This window comes from Hirundo rustica, chromosome 2 (assembly GCF_015227805.2).
Source record: "Hirundo rustica isolate bHirRus1 chromosome 2, bHirRus1.pri.v3, whole genome shotgun sequence".
NCBI classification, from domain to species: domain Eukaryota; kingdom Metazoa; phylum Chordata; class Aves; order Passeriformes; family Hirundinidae; genus Hirundo; species Hirundo rustica.
The window spans coordinates 93,782,565-93,802,291 of record NC_053451.1 but is presented as its reverse complement, the minus strand read 5'-3'; the positions used below and the strand labels follow the sequence as shown (position 1 = coordinate 93,802,291).

The following is a 19,727-nucleotide window of genomic DNA, read 5'->3' as shown; positions in this document are numbered from 1 at the left end:
TTTAAGATAACAAAAAACCAGAAAGCTCTGATCAGCCAGCTTAACAATGGTCAGCCATCTGTATTATGATAAATTCAGTGACAAGTGTTTACTTTTTCCTTACATAATTCTGGTTTCTCCTTTCATGCTTTTTGGCACATGATTAATAAACTTTAAGGTATTTAGTGAACCTGAAAGTCACTAGAAATTGCAGGATAAGTCCAAGAGCTTCCACAGAGAATGAAAGCAAATTACCGCGTCTGTGGGAATTACATCATTTTTATAATTCAGTACAAAGAAAAGAATTTTAATTGTCCCATCTAGAGTAGCATTATAGATGAATATATGAATGAGTAGCCATACATATGACATGATTTTAGATTCTTTCACACTGAGTGTTTGATGGCAAATCTGCTTGAGTTTACAGCTTCATTCTGAGGGGGTGGGAGGAGTCCTGCCATTTGGAATTACTTGGCTGTCTAGCAGAGCACATATGTATTGCAGGGCTGGTGGCTGAGAGTATCAGTGTTCCCAGCTGGATAACTGCTGGGTCTGATAGCTTTTGTGCTGTCAGCTTAGATCTGTCCTGAGGTGAGTAGGCAGGGGATATTAACCAAAAGAGTTTTACTGTCACCCCTGAATCTGGTAAGGAGAATATATATTTTTTTTCTTTGCTCATGTTTGGCAGTTTTAAGACTCTATTTTATTTTTAGATTAGCTTCTTTGAGGTGAGTTCCAGTGCAACACAGAGCAAATGCCCTTAAAGATACTTGTATTTATGTGCTCCTGGGGCCTGAGCTGCCCTTCATGGGCTGGTAGCTAAAGCCACTGGCCTGCCAGGCTGTCCTGGTACTGGAGATGAAAGGGTGACCTGCAGCTGGAGTCAGCTTGCTTGGGATGGCATCATCCATGGGGCAGCAGCTGGCAGCCTGAAGAAGCCCTAGATTGCTCAGGAGAGGCTGGTACCACAGGGAGTGTTGTGCTTATGATGGTGCTTCCCTGGTCACTCTGCTGTCCATGGGAATTTTCCGTAGCTGACCCTTAGCTCGGCTGACTAGGCTTCTCCTGGAAAGGTGTTTGAGACTTGCATAATTTATTCTTAGCCTGAGGTATCAGGTAAACTAGAGTTAAATTATTCATATAACTTTATTAGAATGTGTTTGAAACAGGAGCTTGCTTTTAAAATAAAGGTAGAGCTTCAGTAGGCATGTCTCGGTGATACTTCTGTGGTTTTACTTGGGGCAGTTCAGGTGACAATTTGCTTTTTTATAGCTTGGATGCAAATTACCCCAATGCTTATTTGAGATTTGCATATTAGACAAGCCTGATTATTTAAGAAGCACACAAGTGGACAAATCTAAACACCAAAATGTCCTGATAAACACAGTCTCACAAGCATTTTCAGTTGGTTGAGTGCACAGTCAAGTGCGAGAGATCGAAAAGAGATGCTGCAAATCTTTCTTGCTGTTTCTGAAGCATGCAGCTTTTGATTTTCTCTCACCTCATGTTTTGCTCCTCTGTGATTGACTTAGAGGAGTGGTAGTGGTGGGAGGGAAGGCTTTAGGAGTGTGTTTTCTCTGCCTCTCTGTTGTGGGCCAGCACTTGGGTAACTCCCAGGACTGTTGTTTTGATCTTGCAGATTAATGTTTTTCTAGGAAGACCATACATTACTGAGGGATAGATTCCCTATGGGTTATAGGAAGGATTTATTGTTATGAATAACCCTATTCTCAGGTGCATAAGCATTTTTGTTCTCTACTTCACTAATAACAAAAGATAATTGTTTTGAAAGATGATTTTCTGGGCATAAGGTAAGTCACTACACTAGTGTAGTGTTTTGAGACTGAGTGTAATGTCTCACCTCTGGAGTGTTCAGCTTTTGATTGGTCAGTTGCTTTCACAGAGTTCATTAAATCGGTATTAAAACTTAATACTACTTTTGTTTTTAAGTGCATATATGGTTTGGAAATGCCTGTTACTGATTTTTCTTTCCTTATTTGTTTTTTTTAATTGCAGTCTATGACAACATCTTGTTTTTAAAAAATAAATTTGGAAAGGCCAGTTTTATTAACTGATTTTCTGGTTCCAGGAAAAAGAACAGGAGTTTTTCTGCTTGCCTTCGATGAGGCTAGAGTTTCATTCATTGTGAACCTATTGATTCTTTACCAGTAATTTAAAGTACTATTATGTGTGTTTCTCAGTGAAGCACCATTTTCACTGTAGCTTAATAAATATTTTAAAGCAGTTTGTTTGACCTCTAGTGTTGAGCTGTGAAATTGCACCCCATTGACCCCAAAATATCTTATATTTCAGAAAAACCAGTCTCCCCCAAATCAGGTACCTTGAAGAGTCCACCTAAAGGTTTTGATACGTCTGCAATTAACAAAAGTTACTACAATGTGGTGAGTGCTCATTTCTTCTTCCATGTGAGCTATTATATACAGTAGAATGTCATTTAACTAAATGCTCTTTATTTGCACAAAAAATAGGCAGTCTTGCCAGGAAGTACCAAAACTAGATAGGGGTATTGGTATATTCTCATATAAACAAGATTATTATTAGTTTAATAGAATTTCACGTATGTGGATTCTTAAACATGCTGCAAAAATTATTGCCTAAAGTAAGTGAATGATTGGGATTTATGTAATATGCTCATTTTACTTGTTTTGCTAGTTGTTAATTTCCTTTTTCTCTCCCATCCCCCACATGTGCCATCAATATTCTCCAATCTATGAGATAGTGAAATTCTGCTGTATTAAATTGCTTGAGTATATTTTTGTCCTTTTTGTTGAATAAGAGATAATTTCAAAATGTTTAATTAGCTTACTTTGTATTCATGCTTGTAAATCAACTCTGTTGTTAACTTAAGAAACCTCTCCCTTACACTGGTGAGTAAATTTCACAGCAAGGCAGTACAGGCAGAGTGAGCCTTTAGCACACTCCCAGGAATTCTTAACCTGGTACTCAGACCTGTTTAGCAGATGCATGTAAGAAACATACCCAACTCCCTCTTTAAGCGTAGTGTAACCATGTTGAGAATCATTTATTTATTGAGTAGATACATGGGAAGCAAAAAAAAATCTTACTGTTTTGGTTAAGCACTGCTCCCTGCTGGTATAAAACCAAACCACAACCTTTCTTTCCCTTTTCTTCCAAGCAGGCGTCAATGGGTTTTCATTTTATGTGTCAGTTTTTAAAAAGGATCATAAAGTATCATCTTCTCTTTTCATCTTGTGTGGTTGTGGCTTGAATAGCACCTGGAAGAATGGAGGTGTTTTGTCTGTAGTCCCTAATTGAAAGCTATGAAGAAACCTCCTGCTCCTCCATCTGGCTCTGTTCCTACCTGTCAGTAGCTGCAGTTCTGCAGTCAAGGGAGAGCTGCAGTTCCCTGGCTACTGCATCCCACAACTGCTGGTCACAATGGAAAGTACCCCTGCAGGCACACCCTGCCCTCTAACTGCAGCAAGTAATCATCTTGCTGTGGTATATCCAGTGACTAAATAGCGAATTGATATAATTTATTTTTGTTTTTACTGTATCTCTTTATAGTGTTTTTGGTTTTTTGTTGAAGTTATTATAGTGTGTGGATGCAGCTTTGAGAGGTGAAAGTGTACTTAAGTGAAAATAAGAGAATGTAAATGTTGAATTTGTTCAGGCACCTAAGTTATACCGTACAATTTTGAAAGATCACCTTTGGTTTGTGTAATTTTTTTAATTGTGCCCTGGATAACCACTTCTAATTGTGGAGGCTCAAGCTACTATGCTTTGGGGAATTCAGCTGTGGCTGACTTTTAAACTAGTTTAATTAAAAAAACAAACAAACAAAAATACCCCCAAACCCTAGCGACCATCATATACCTGCTCTTAGGATTAGTTTATTTTTCATCTTGCTCAGGTGCAACTTTCTTGGTACAATTAATGTGATGTAATGAGATACCAACTGCTTTGACCTCTAGTTACTTAATAACTGTTGTAGGGGTTGAAAATGTGAAAATTGTAGGGGATAAAAATGACCAGTTCATAATAGTATACAGATATGTTGTAAACTACGGCACTGACCCTAGTGTGTTGTTCTTAAGTCTGTTTGAAGTGAATTGTATAATTGCCTTGTTTTCACATTTTTTTCAGTGTGGCACAAATACCTCTACTTTTTTTTTAACTCACCATTTTATTCTTCTGGTTTAAAAAGTAAGAGGCCGTACTGTAGCATGCTCATTGTTTCAGGGAAGTAAGACTGTACTGCTGTGTCTGAAACTTAAACCAGATATGTTGACATTTAGACATTTTGACATTTTATTGAAATACGTTATGTGCTTCTGATGGCAATATATCTACAAAATACTTTCAATTATCATTAAATAGGTATGGTTTTTAGGTGTTTTACGTGTAGATAAGACAAACAGTAAATCCCTTCGCTGAAGTGACCTTGTGAATTGAGTTTTTGTTCTTAATACCTAAACTGCAGACATGGGCATCATCAGTCTGTACTGATAACAAGTTGAGGAAAAAGCAGAAGAGCTCCAAAAAACACTTTTGGCAACTGGTAGCTGAAAGGATGTAGCTTGAGTGAAGGAGTAAATGTTTAAATCTGTGTTTAAGGCTCTCCTGGCTAGCAAGCTTGAGTACTCTGGGACTATGTATTATTTTTGAGTTGTGGCTGTCCCCACATAGGGATGTGCTGAGACTCTGTAGTCCTCACGGTTATTTATTGCTGTTTACCCCAGGGAGGCAGGCAGCACCTGAGGATACCTTTGTTGGACTGAGGACAAAATCAAAGGGCAGTTCAGAGAGTGTTAGGAGAGGCTCCCTTTCTGGGAGGAGGACTGGGATAGGCTAAGGGAAAAGTTCATAATGTAACGAAGGAGACTGCTTTCACTACCCTCCTCTGCTCTTCACCCCCTTGTAAGCATGTTCTTTATTTCTGTGGATTCATGGCTCAGTCTGGAGTTCCTGAGACAAATCACATGCCTTCTAGTCTCAGTGTGCTTAATTAATTGCTCCTTGCACTACGTGTTGCTGACAAGACAGACATTTGTTATGTATGTATTTGGCTTGGCTCAGGAGTTCAGGTTAGTAGAGAATGCTGAGGTTTTGCCCTCCATAAAATGGTACATGTCTGTAGTAATGTGTATTATGAACCAGACTTGTGATGAAGCATTTTTCATGTAGATGTAATTTAGTAGCCTATTACTGAAGTGGGTGTATTGTTGCACATTATTCCCTGAAGACAGAGCAGTCCTTACTCTTGAGTTTTATTTTTATTTCAGATCCCTTGAGAGTTTATAACTTTGTATCCAGAATAAAATCATTTACAGTTGCTTTAGTTTAGGTAGCTGTTCTAAAAGTAGGTGAAGAAATGGGCAAATTTCTCCACAGTTATGAGTATTTGGATGACCTTGTTTCCTTCTAAGTGTTTGAGAAGTAGTAGAAAATAAACACTCCTTTTGAGGCCAGGCTTTTAAAATTGGATCAAGTTGTCTACTGAAGTTCTAAGAAGTTTTTGAGGACCCTCAAGATATAGTATACTTGTGAAGTGCTTTACACTGCCTCCCCCTCAAGGGCCTGTTTTAAGGAGTTCCTCATGCAAATTCTCGTGATCCAGGACAATCACATACTGATCATGATTTTGCTCAACTAGGTGATGTTTTGTTTAAGTGCCATAGTACTGTGATAAAATGTGAATGTGCTACAGGATCACGCCCAAGTGTATCTCTGGACTCTGCCTTTTCTCCCACCAGCTTGGAAGGTGATCATCTTCACGTACTGACGCCAAGATTTTGGCGCAGCTTCGTTGAAGACCAGAAGCTGGGGAGTTGTAAAAGTAAAGTCCTTTGTTGCATGGCTTCATCAGGCTCAGGAAGGCAAAGGTGTTACAGTTCGTGCCAGTATGCATAAAGTGCCCGTGTCCCAAACAGAAGCAGTTGTGTCTTAGCAGCAGTGACAGTGCCCACAATCTGTGTTCCATGAGCGTGCTAGCATTCTCAAAGCAGTGCATTTTATTCTATTTTTAACCAATCTGGTACAAACACGAGTCTACTATTGCCTTGCTGGACCTATCCTAAGCTAAGATTGATGTGCAAAAGTAATTGTAATTTCTTACACAAATTCTACATATACAACTCTGTCTTGTTCTATCTAGGAGTGCTGGCAAGGCCACATTGTTTTCATTATGTCTAGAGTTTAGTTAACTTAGTAAAAGGTAAAGCTACTGAACTTTAAACTAGGTCTTAGGTCCTTTTCTTACGAATTAATTCAGTCTCTTATTTGCTGAAGGCACTTAAAAATTCTCTACTTATTTAAAACTAAACTTGCATTTCTACCTCATGTCTTCGTGGATTTAGGTATTTTAGTTTCTCTGAAGGTTTTAATTCAGCCCTCACATTTCTGGACACCCCTGGGCCTGTGTGGATGGGCCCCAGAGGGATTTGTGTCCTGACAACGTAGGTAATTTAAAATCCATTTTTGAGTGGTAGTTCTGACCTTAGGGAGAAGGCTGAGGTTTTGTGCGATAAAATTGTTAACCATGCTTGAATTTTGTATGCCATGTGATTGAGAGAGCTGGTGCTGTATGAGCTCAGTTGTCTGTGCCTGCCATTCATCAGTGTTACAGACTGCAAAGGCAGTCACTTCAGTGCTGCTCCTTTGGTACTCGGTCACATCTGTGCAAATGTTGTGGTGGAGTTGTGGAAACAAGGTCTTCGAGGTCTCATGGGGTCCTGCAGCAGCCAGAATGCGCAGAAAGCAGGAAGGGGAAGAAAGGTGATTATTAGATCATGTGGACAAGATGTGGATATGAAGAATGTGAGGGGTTTCTGGTGCCAAAATACTGAGTTGCAGTAATGACTACTTGTCACTTCAATGCACAGTCCAAGAGTTTAATCCTCATAACTTCTCAGTAAGGTAGGTAAGTCAACCTGGAAGAATGCAGGATATCACAGAAATTGTTTTAGTACTATGTAAGCAAGGTTATTCTTTAAAAGATAGATTCAAAGCTAAAAAAAAAAAAGTTATATGCAGTGAAAACGGTACTTGTTAAAAAGAAAGGGTAATAGATTTAATGTGTTCTGGGGACTGTTGAAACTGTATATATCTCAAGTATTGTATAACACTGTGAACTGCTAGAATAAAACAATGTGCAATTGCATTTGGTGCTCTGCACAGGTTTTGTAGCATAGCTTCATTTACAGTGGCCTTAAATTTCCTTTTTCTCTAATTGTTGTGTTACTAATTCTAGTTTCTAAGCTTTCTTGTTATTACCTCCCCCTGCCCTTAAGTTTTTTTCCTTTAATCCCATGTTCTCCATATGGCAAAGAAAATCCTCAAAGAAAAATCCCAGAATCTCAAACCAGAAAAATTCCCAAACAAGGAAAATAATGAAGTGTGTCCAACATGAAACTAGTTTTATTTCAAGCTTTTCAGACAGCTGTTTATAGCACAGAATGGAAGTAGTCTTTGAGAAAATGCAATAGTGGTGCAGTCTTTCAAGATCTTTAGCAAATTTGTTGATTTTTGTCTTTCAGTGTCTTTTAATACTGTTTGGTTTTTCATCAGGACACTGTGGTTTTGTCCCTGGCTTTTAGTCTCCTTTTCCCTACTAATTTTTCCTGCCAGTGTAACGACTTTGGGCTGGAAGATTTTTGGGGGGAAAACCCATATTGAAGAAGATTGGTTTTGCACTTTGTTTTGAACCTCATGGATGCCAAGTATTTTTACATTACCACTAGAACGATTTGCTTTCTTTGTTTTATATATATGAAAGAGAATATGGGGGTTAGTTAGTGCTACGATTGGCAGAGGTATTTTATTTCCCTGGTCTAAATGGTCAAAAGAACCCCTTAGCTTTTAAAAAAATTGTGTGCCCATATTGTACTTTATGCTGTAATTTCCCAGTTAGTAGCCATAACTTTGCCTGTGACATTCTTCTGTCACAGTGTTTAGCAGAGAATGGAGACATTTTAATCTTCAGTTCAAGATTCAGACATGCAACAAAAGAATGGACTCAAAAATGGTTTCTCTCTCTCTCTCTCCCCCCCCAAATGAATAGAAGCATTCAAGGAATAAGCAGAATCAATGACACCAATGAAAGGAACAGTGAATTCTTCATTGACATACTGAACTATTTAAAGTTATTTCATCAGGTTTGCATTTAGGAATGAATGGCTTTTTTTATTTCCTAAGAAAGAGTATTGACTACAACAGTGAATAATGCACTCTATTACAGTCATTCCTGTAAATGCTGAAATGAGATATTACTGTAGGCTTGACAAATACAGCGTGTAACAAAATGAGGTTTGTGGTGTGGCTTATGAGCAGTGAATTGCAGTAAGTTTTCAAAGTTCAACTCTGTTCAAAACTGCATTTAAGTCTGATGATTCTCTTCCTAAATAACTTTTTGGAGGCAAAAAATAAGTTTCCTTCTAAAAGCACAGTAGAACCTGATACGATTATATTGGAGGATATCCTAAAGCAGGCTCCCAACAAACGGTCCAGTGAAATGTTTTCCTATGTGTACTTAGGGTTAGTCTACTTGTTTGATTTTTATTCAGCCAAAACCCAAGTGTGTGCTGTATTTTACAAATACCTGGCTTTGCATCAGTCTATTGTAATTTTTTTATGGTAGTGTACTCCCAGCATGAGGTTAGGCAGCACTATTTAAAAATAATGTAATAGTGCTAATTGTATTGGTAAGTGAAGTTGGAAATTACTTGATCTTTGTAGATCTGTTAATAGTCAGGTATTCTAGCAGGTTATTTAGTGCATCTGAACACTCCACTAGCAACATTAGTTGTAATGTGTTGTAATTGATACTGAGAAAATGACACTGTTCATTTCTCTTGTAACTTCTATTACGCTTTACCATCCTCTGATCTGTGGCTGTTCTGAAGTACATAGGGGGAATAATTACTCCTGGCTTTGGAATAAAGCTCTGTGTAACTCGAATTTCACAACAAAATGTGTAGTGATAATCCTGTCAGCTTACCATTTTTTTTGTATATAGCTAAAGTATAGCTCATCTTGTGTGTAGTGTTGTTTTTTTTCCCCCCGTGAATTTATAGCTGTATACTATTCAGTGTTTTCTTGCTGATATTTGCATTTTTAAAGTAGGAACTCTCATTTAAGTTTTTCTCATGCTAAATAAATTTTAGTATGCTTTAAAACTGGTATTGATATATCTTAAAAAGTACCAATTAGCAATTGTCATTTATTGTAGGTGCTACAAAATATATTAGAAACAGAAAATGAATATGCTAAGGAGCTACAAACAATGCTTTCAAACTACCTGCGACCATTACAAGCCAGTGAAAAGTATGTGAGTTTGTCCTGTGTTTTCAATTGAGCTTGAGATCTCTCGTGTATTGGGGAGGGTTAACATGGTCAAAATGTCGATGTCAGTGTGAATTTACCTCTGTGAACTGTGTGATTCTTGAGGCAGGGATTGTTTTTATTCAGTTTGCTTTCTGACTGAAACAGTCTGGTCCTTGATCTAAGAACCAGTAAGCGTTTTCTTTTAATGCAATAGATAGTGGTAATGCAAAATTAGTCAATAGCTGCAAACCTAAACATGTTTTATTTGCTTTGGCTCCAGGTTAACCTTGACAAATACTTCATACTTAATGGGAAACCTGGAAGAAATAAGTTCTTTCCAGCAAATGCTTGTACAGTCTTTAGAAGAATGCACCAAGTAAGTACCATGCATACTGGAGAGAGTAAATGCTAACATGCAAATATCTTCTATTACTTTACTTGTTGCATATTTTTTGGGGCATAGATTTTTGTTTGTTTGTTTTACTTCAAGAGTTGTTGCCAGAGCAGGACAGTAGTAGATGTTGGGAGAATATATTGATTGTTTCTACAGATACATATTGGCCCTAGCATGCAGCTGCAAAAGTAGAAATTTTGATAAAGCTTAAAAGAAATTTTGAACTTGCATGATGCAAAGGTCTACTAGTAGGAAAGTGGTGGGTTTTGGGGGCATGAATTTTAAGTATTTTCTTGAAAGTAAGAGAAAGAAAGAAAGAGCGGTGGAACCTTATGTGATAGTGGAACAATGGAGAAGGAGGTAAATGACTTGGATGAAGGACACTGTACGAGAATGCTTGTATCAGTATTCTTCTGGCCTGAACTAAATTGGTCATCAAAGTAAGCTGGGAGAAGTCTGCAGGATGGGCAAAAAGAGCAACCTGAATTAAATGAAATCCCTCAATTCTTGTCCTGCACCATATAGGAAGCATGGAGCACAGAAAGAAGGGCATGAAGACACTAGTCTTCCTTCCATAATTTAGGTTGAAGTGGTAACTTGGTATTTTTCAGTTTATTACCTCAACACTTGGGTATGTAAGAAAGAAGGTGGTGATATAGCCTTTGGATTGTCCTAACAATTTTCTGAAACTCTACTGAAAGTGTAATTTACATTGCTAACCTCAGTTGTCATTTTCCTTGCCTATATTGTAGTTTTGTCTGACCACATGGTGAGTTAAGGTAACTTCCTAACCCAAATTTTCTTGGTTCCTGCCAAGTTAGTAATTTGGATTGCTACTGAGGGCTTAACAAGTTTCATTTTGCTGTGAGAACAAATTAATGTCTTGGATGGAAGAGAAAATACCTCTTTTGGCAACAGTGAGCTTTGGATCGCCTCAGTATGTCTTGTTTGGACCTCTCCCTCCTCTCCCCTGAGCTGCTATGTGTGAAGAAGCAGCCATGTCATGACAAAGTATAAGCTGAATCTCCAATAGCAGTAACATATGCCTGGTACTGTTGCTGACTTCAGATCCCATGCCCTCCAACCACCTGCCTTCTGTCCCTCTCTCCTGCCCCTAGATAACTTAGACCAGAGAGAGGGGAAGGGAGGGTGGTGTGTAGGTCAGAGGACGATTTAGTGGTGTAATGGAAACGTTCTTGAAATGGTCTGTCTCTCATGCCATGGGAAAGAAGGATAGTCATTCTGGCAAGTTTGACTTGGTCAATTAAATATCTGAATCTCTGAAAATGTCCATTTGTCATACTGGACATACTCAGATGTTTCCTTTTGTTTCTTGTCACTGCTCTTTGTTGTCTCATTTGCTTGCTACCATGATTGTGTGTCTTTGTATCAGAGGTTAGGGAAATTAAATGGAACAGACTGTCATCTTTTAAAACTTTAAGACGGTCTCAAAAATGAGAGGAAAAGAGTATATACCTTTAAACAAATATTAATGCAAATTGCATTTTAACCTGCAGTGTAGGTTAATGTGATATTATAATGGAGCTTCAAGCTCAAAAATCTTCATTAATAACTCTGGCTTAAATTCTTTTAAAGCACCTTTACATAATGTCCTTTAGTTCTTCTTTCGCTAAGTGAAATATTACTCTATAATAAACTAGGAACGTACTGGATGCTAGTAGGTGGGCAGAGAAAGTGATGCCCTAGAGTTACTGAAGTGTTATTGCGAACATATTGTCTTTTATTCGTTTCGTAAATATGCTCATCATGCGGAGTTGTATTTTCAGTTTAATTTTCATCATAGCGCATTAACTGGAGCATACAGCATCCTCCTGTTTGGAATCTAATCCACTAATCCATCATGATTCCCATCGTGTAGAAGAATGCTTGCTCTGGTGCCTTTTTATTTTTTTAAAATTTTTTTTTCTGACATTTTGCCATGGTTTTTTGGCTGGCGAACCAGTTCTGTAAACTCAGACTAGCTCCTGGGCTGAAAATAGATTTATCATTTTATTTTGTTTTTGGCAGAGAGCTTATAGTTCCATCACTGAAGCACTTCATATTGCGACATCCGGTGTGGTGTTTTATTCTAACTTGACATATGAGAATGACCAAATGCTGTCATCCTGCCAGTTGTAATGCTACCAACCTACCCTGCCTCACAGATTCCTTTTCTTGGGCATGAGAGTTAAATGTTTTTTGAATTCCACACTCACCTTGAGACAGTTTGTCATTTGAATTTTCTCTTTAACAAATCCTGGCATGTACTTCAGTGGCAGAAACTTTCCTATGCTTTCCTCCTTTTTGCCTGCACCACTTCGGCTTATTTAATCCTTGTGATGTAGAACTTTGGGTTGTGGGTCTTTTTCAGAACATATCATGCTGTTGTGGGTTCTTTCTGTGTTTTGGGGGAAATGGTTGTTTGGATATGGTTTGGGTTTAGTTGTGTGCCACCCTCCCACCCCACCCATAGCCTTGAAAATCTTCCAGTTCATTGCTAAAAGTTTGTCCTCTTTGAACTTGTCCAGGTTGGCATTATTTCCACCTCCATAACTTCTCTTCTTAATTTACTGAACAAAAGTGGTGCATGGAATGAATCTAACACTGAGTGAGAATCTTCTAGCTAATAGGTTACAAAGGCGCTTTTTTTTTGGCTGATCAGCTTCCACTGCACTTGGTTCATGGATGGAAAAGAACTGTGACAGACAAGGCAGAGAGATGCTGTTGGAGTATTCAGTTGTGAAAGAGCAGATTTCTGACAGTGAAACATAGCAAGAGTGCTCCATGCTCTGGTCTGTTGAAGACAAAAAGTGGTCCAGGTCTCATTCCACGTCTGTGGTCCTCTGCTGAAGATCAGTTCTGCAGTAGTTCACAGAGCAGAAGAGTCTCTGAACAAAGTCGGTGTCCATAGGGGATCTCTGGCCTGATCTAAATGATCTCTATTGGAAGTGTTGCTCTATTGGTATTTTTGTAGCAGGAGAGTGAACTTGATTTGATCTCATGCTCCAGAAAAGATTCTTCCATTCACTTGGAAGTAGAAGCTGTCATTCCATGGCTGTATTTCTCAGTAAGGAGGGGCACATGACACCCAGCTGGCTGGTGACACCAGCCTACATGTACTCCTAGACAGGATCTCTGTAGCAAATTGAAGTCATTTATGTAGTATCACAGGCTTACCTCCTTGCCCTGTAACAGCCATAGCTGGGGTTTGTCCTGTCTTTCCCTCATGTCCCTTCTCTTGTAGTCACAGCAACTGTTGTCTTCTTCTGTGTTTAAGTGCAAGCAGATACTTCATTTTTGGGGATGATCCCGAAGTGGAATGGAGTTTAAAAAAACCCCAAAACCCAAGCAACAGAAACAGAGGGGAGAGGCCAGAGTGTGAGGGGAAGACTATTTAAGTCTAGTCCAAAACTCACTAGTATTTCAGGTTTGGTTTTGGAATGTAGATCCAAATTAGGTTAAGTCCTTTTGGTTATCCTTAGTCTCAACAGAAATAATGCTATTGATATTAAGGGAATTTGAATGCAGTGTCTTTAGATATCCTGAAACAAACATGCATAGTGACTGATATCTGAGTGCTGAGACAATTAGACAATTAGTGGATGGTGTGGTAGTAAAGGTGGTGAAAATTAGACTGAAGGATTGTGAATAACTTGAGCAGTGCCTCAGTTTGTGCAAACAGTAGCTCAGAAAGTTGCCAAGCAGCCCCTTATTTCAGTGACCTTTTTAACTGAGACGTCTCAGGAGACAGTATTTTGTTTCCTCATAAACTACACCCTTTGGAGATCAACTGCACTTAGTTTTTATTTCTTTCTTCAAATTGCCATGCTCTGCATGCCCATTCTAAGTCTGGAGAATCAGAACTGATAGCTGTTGGATGCAACTCCAACAAGCAGACAATGTTAGGTAGTTTAGAAGTAGTCACATTCTGATTCCTCTAGCATGTGTACAACAGCAGAGGCTTTGTTATGGTTCCTTCACATTTGCAAATAGAATTAAAACATGTATCTAGCCTTTTTTTTTTAACTGAAGTGGGTATAACTTAAATATATGTGTAAATATTTAAATGTGATTCCTTTTTAATTAAAGTGCCAAATATGAGAAGAATGTTGGGAGGATAACTTCAGAATAAATCATAAAATAACTAAAGTCTTTACAGGACACATTAATTACTAAAAGGTTTATATGATGTGGTGATAGGCATTAAAGTGTTGGCTTTTTCATCAGGTAAAGGAGATATAGACAGTTTATCTGCTGAAAATAGTAGAGCACTTGCAACTAAAATGCATGGATTAGAAAAGTCAAAGGGGGTGAGTTACCACCCCCTTACAAAGTCTTATTAATCATCTTAATTCAACAAAGAATGTGCAGTATAAAGTGGCAATGCATGTGCAACATGTGAAAGAAAATAATGTCAGTCTTTGATTCTGCTAAAAGAGCAGCAGACTGAGAAGACACAGATGTCTGCTTGGTGCAAACAGCCATAATTCAGCCTCCACCCCCATCACTACAGTATGAAATGGGAATTTAACCATTTTTAGCAACTGTTTATTGGAGCCTCTTGCTATTTAATACCGAGTTATATGCCTTGAGTATGTCTTCAGAGTTTGAGACTTTGGCTGCATCTATTACTTGAAGAATGTATTATTAGCTCATGCTAGATTTAATAAAGGGGGCCAGCTGCTAGGCAGGAAATGCTGCTTGACAAGGCTCTAAGTGTGCAAGGGAATGCCCTTGGTTTTCCCCTAAACACCTGCAAAAGCAGCCAGTCTATTGACTTCAGAATTAGTTTTTTTTTTTTTTTTAAATGCAAACTTAAAATATGAGCCCTAGCCTTTGATATACGTTGATACTGTGACCTGAGTGTGTCTGCTGTGATGTGTTAGCTGGGGATGCAGCTGTCATTTTCTGGGTCTGTAACAAGCGTTGCTCTCAAATCAGGGAGTGTGTTTCCTCTGACTCACATTGGGAACACCTCTACAGTCAATTTTAACTTCATTTTGGGTAGTCTTCCCATACTGTGCTTAATAGGAGACAGACTTACTCTTTTGGCATTTGCGGGAGAATTTCTTGGAATGAACTTTGAATTTTGACTGCTGTCAGCAAACCTAAGGACTGGGACAAGATGGCTGTGTTTGAGCAGAATGGGAACATCCCATGCCTGCAGGAGTGGTTGTCCTGGAAAGCTGAACAGTTTCTTTCCTACTGAAGTTCACTGGAGCATCTCTCACTTTTTTCTAAAGGGAATGCTGAATATTGATGTTTAGGAACTTTATGTACATATCTGGGACAACTAGAGAAAATACTGACTTTAAAAAAATAATATTTTCAGGAAAGAAAATATTCTTCAAGAAAGAACTGTTGGAACTAATCTTAGAATGAAGCTCTTGACCTGTGCGAACAGTATGTGCATAGAATACTCAGTGAGGGCTCATTGAGCTTTACAGGTGATGTGAAGAGTGAAGTACTGGTTTGAGGAGTGGGTAAAAAGATTAACAGCAATAGTAAAATCCATTGTCATATCTTGCAAAGAAGCAAAAATTCAGCATATTTGTGTTAGGCAATGCAGCCTTTATGGAAGGAGAGCAAGTGCATGGAGAAATTGTAACATTTTATCTTGCACATGTTGTACAATGGTTTAGACAATGTGTCAGGAATAAGTTTGTAATCTAGGACTGATGAAAACTAGTGCCCCATCTTCTGGTTAACTTCATCGTGGGTTATACAGTTGGCCCTACAGCCTTCTGCTGAAGAGGCTTAGTCCTTCAAGTGGGAGCTGCTCTGTAGAAAAGAAGAGTTTCATCCCTTTGTTAACGTTATTGCACAAATCCAAAACATGCTCCCCTACCAGCCACTGTGAAGAAAATTAACTCTACCCCAGCCAAACCCAGCATACAATATACACTGCTTTTCTGAGCTTTAATTTATTTCTCTGTCTGGATGGTATTACAGTATTTTCATCTTTATTTGCTCTGTTTTTAGGTTGCCTGAAGCTCAGCAGAGGGTTGGAGGATGTTTTCTAAATTTAATGCCACAAATGAAAAGCTTATACCTTACATACTGTGCCAACCACCCATCAGCAGTAAATGTTCTTACAGAACACAGGTATGTTAACTTTCTGGTCTTTTAAGTCTGATACAAAAATGTATGTAGCATACACTTAGGTTGTAAAGCTGGGACGTCTCTTTTGACATGTTTGGTGTAACAACTTGTTGGAGAAAAAAAAATTACACTTTTTAAAAAAAGACAGAGTGCTCAATAAAATAAAACTGTTTCATGTGATCAGGACAGCTTGTCACTTTTGGCAGTGTCTTATCAACAATTTGAGATATTTTTTTCTTTGAAAGAACCCGTGCTGGACTCTGGATATGTAAGCCAAACTTGTTGTCTTTGTTTTAAAAATGTTGAGATCAAAACAAGTTTATGAAATTATGGCATAACTGACACGACTTAGGCTTTTTAGACAGTTGGCTTGTTGTAACTTAGCCCTGTAAAAGCATGTATGTACTTAACTTCATAATAGTATTGTACCCTTAGCTTTACTTTTGAGTGTTATGAAAGAGGTGTGAGTTTTACAAGATGATTGTTTTCTTTAAAAAGTAGGATGCTTAGTTAGCATGATGTAGGTTGCTCAGCTTTTGGACAGACCTTAACTTTGGATAGAGGATACCTTGTGTCACCTTGAGAGAAAAGTACTGAGGCGAGAATTTGATGAAAGAAGTCAGCTTTCATAACTTCTTGGAGGTTAGCTGTAGGATACATCATAGCAGTATATGCATTCTTTTTTGCTTCACACACCCTTCTCCTTTTTATCTTGTTGCATTGGATTAAAGTAAAGGTATTTTGAATACTCTTAACACATAGAAAACAAAGAGGATCACAATAGATTTTTTCCTATAGTGTTAGCTTCTTTCAGGAACTCAAATTTCATTTTAACAGCTGTGTATTGGCATGTTTGTGAGCTTTACTCATAGTATTATGAAGGCAAAAAACCTTCTAGTTACCAAATATTCTGAACTTTCGCTTGTTATTAATACATGAGCTATGTTCCAATTCCAGATGCAATAAATCAAGCTGCACATTCATAGTACAGTATAGGCAGAAAGAAGGTAAGTTTTTGTCATTAAAATTCAGCAAGACAAAAGTATTTTTAAACCCCCCTGTGAAATCCCTAAGTGTTTGCTTTCTTTCAAATTACCTTCTTCTTAATACCATTTTCTGTGAATGGTTTTGGATACTCTTGGGCTTAGAATATTTTTTCTGTTGTTTGAGTCTTTGTGCTCTTTCCATACAGAGGTCTGAGATTTAACCTATAGATGGAAGATGGCATGTGATTGCAAAGTGATCATCTACACTTCTTTTGATTCAGGGATATCTGTAAAGGATTATCTCAGAACTCAGAGAAACAGTGATAGAAATGTGAGAGAGGAAAGCTGTTTGTTTTGTAAATGGAGAAGAGAAGCATTTCTTCTCTTTCATGTTTCTTTGTGTGTAAGATGTCCTGAGAAAAATTCAGCTTCAGGTCTCTAAAGTCAGCTTGGCATCAAATCCTGGTGGAGACAATATAGGTATCATAGAGGAGTTAAGTAATTTGGTTGTGGAAGTTTGTTTGTATCAGATAGCTCAAGGGAAGAGTAGTTGAGATAGACAGTTTTTTGTCTAATGCTATTGTGTCACTAGGCATGAATCAACAGAATTGCATCCTATCCTTTCTAATTGCCCCTATTTTATTATTCTAATACCTTAATTCTTGTTTAAAATTAGGTAGCTGTAGGTAGCAAGTGGCCTGATTGAATATTTTGCTTGAGACAACTGTTATAAAGAAATCAGAAGGTGGCTTTAAGCAGTTCTGAATCTCTTCCTCTTAGAATGCTGGGAAACTTTTAATTACATTGTTTCAAAGCAGAGAGAAAGAAATAACAATCTAGTTTGAGACATTGAGAAATGTAAAATACTCAGAACTGTCTCTTTGTTTTGATGAAATGATTTTTAGTGTGTAAAAAATCCCCTATAAACCTTAATTTTAAAATTGCCATGAGGTTTGAGGATGACCTTGACTGTAGTAATGGTGAAGCAATTACACTGCAGTTTATGCTGGGTAAAATACGAAGGTTTAAGGTTTTTAAGAAAGGGCAATGTTAGTTGACTGTTTTGTCAGTACAGTTTTAGAAGAGGGTCCAAACCCATGTGTTTTAATACTAGCAAAAATAGGGCAAAGAAATATGTGGAATGCTTGGACTTCAAGATCATGTTTGTAGCATCTGTGCTATTCAGTAGCATTTTAAAAATGAGAAGGGAACTGTTTAGAGCAGTTTGATTTGGAACATAAATTCTTACTGTCTACAGAAGGTTGTTTCTTGCCATAAGCTCTGTGCAATTCATAAACTGAACACATATGCAATAACTGTACCTCTGAAAGCCTTTTTTATGAAAAAAAACCTAGCAAATGTCAAATTCTTATATCACAAAATTAGTATTTTCTACTCAGTTTATTAGGCTGCTTCTTTTTCTGGGAACAGATACCAACAAAAAGAAGTCTCCTAGATAATTGCTCTAGGTGAAGATACTACTTTTTTTTTTTTTTTTTTTTTTTTTACTGTCACTGGCTTAAAAATACTTTTGGGAAATTGGCTGAGGCATTAACTGTACTCTTTCTTCAGAGTGATTGGATTACTTACATTAAAATTATAAGCAGTTGTCTGGTTTGGTGGAGCATTATACATGGAGGTTTTATATGTCATTTTCTGAGCTATCCAGGGTGCTCTTTAAGTAGTATTCTAAGACCTATTAAAATGTTGTTGACACCTTGTAAAGGCTCTGTGTGTATGTATAGGTAAAACTCAATATTAATGTGCTCAGAATTACTGTGCACTTCTAGACAAAAACTTCCTTTGAATAGCATTCTTGTGCAGGAGATTCTAAATAGCAGTCCTAGGGATGTGGTTGGAGATTTAAAAGGGGCATTCAGCTGGAATGTGACTCTTTTTTTTTTTTCCTTTCTTTTAAATGCCATCCAGTATGAATGCAAATCTGTTTTCATGTTGTCTTTTGCCATTTGTTTCTTGATCATATGCAACAGCAACATGGGGACTTTTATTCAATTAATATAGATTAAGGGTTTTGGTGTGCATGTATGTTCATGTATGTTCGTGTAAATACAGTTGGACTGAAGGGTATCAGTTATGTTATTTTAAGAATAAGATATTTATCATGTTCAAATCTTCAGAGCCACAAACATCTTTCATTTCATTAAGTTAAATTATTAATAATCAGACAGTTAAAAGACCATTAAAATAGTAGGAGACCTGAGCATATGTGAACATGAAGAAATGGGAGTGAAGCTTAATGCAGCCCATACATGAGTTCAGGTTTCAGAGCTGTGTATTTCTGAAGTTGTATTTGCCACTGATAATCACAGCAACAACAAAATCTTTCTGTTAAGCTTGGGAACAGATTCTCTTTTTGGCTCCAGTTGTGGCTTTGTAAGTTTTACCCAGGTGTTAAAGTTGGTACGCAACATAATTTCTCCAATTTTATACTGTCTTGAAATTTGGTAGGTACTTCTTGTCTCCGGAATTGTTTTGGAGCTATTGCATACTTCTTTCCAGAGTTTAAATTCCTTCTGCTTAATGAATCAAGAATTTTGAAGGATTAAGTATTTTTTCCTCAGATCTGTCATTGTATCTTGTAATTGTGTCTTAAGCCACTGGCTAGAGCTGGAGAGGTGGAGTTTGCTGGGTACCGTTGCGTGGTGCTCTGGCAGAGCTCAGAGTTTTGCATAATCGCTTCTCATAGTGGCTGTAGTGCCACTGTACACCATCCCTATTTCATTTACTTTATTCCACAACAGTCCCACCTTTCTGGCTCCATTGTATCAGGTTTGGCTTTACTATTTACAGTTTTGCTTGAAGATCCCAGTTGAGGTCTCGGGATAGGTGTTCCAATATGTGGTATTATTTTAGGAGATAATTTTGCTTGCTGGTGAGACCAGTACTGCCTTGAGGGTATAGAGTTTAGTCAAACTAGCACTGTTCCTGTGTGTGCTTCT

At 37.8% G+C, this 19,727-nt stretch overlaps 1 protein-coding gene across 4 annotated transcripts in view; it reads left to right on the top strand.

The window, feature by feature from the left end:
* ARHGEF7 (Rho guanine nucleotide exchange factor 7) overlaps positions 1-19,727 on the top strand; it is a 117,155-nt gene that overhangs the window by 59,025 nt on the left and 38,403 nt on the right. For all 4 annotated transcript variants that reach the window (XM_040090624.2, XM_040090632.2, XM_040090651.2 and 1 more), the window contains exons 6-9: positions 2,293-2,381; positions 9,191-9,285; positions 9,566-9,661; positions 15,662-15,784. In XM_040090624.2, the coding sequence (XP_039946558.1) occupies positions 2,293-2,381; positions 9,191-9,285; positions 9,566-9,661; positions 15,662-15,784 (403 nt within the window). The remainder of the gene's footprint in view (positions 1-2,292; positions 2,382-9,190; positions 9,286-9,565; positions 9,662-15,661; positions 15,785-19,727) is intronic.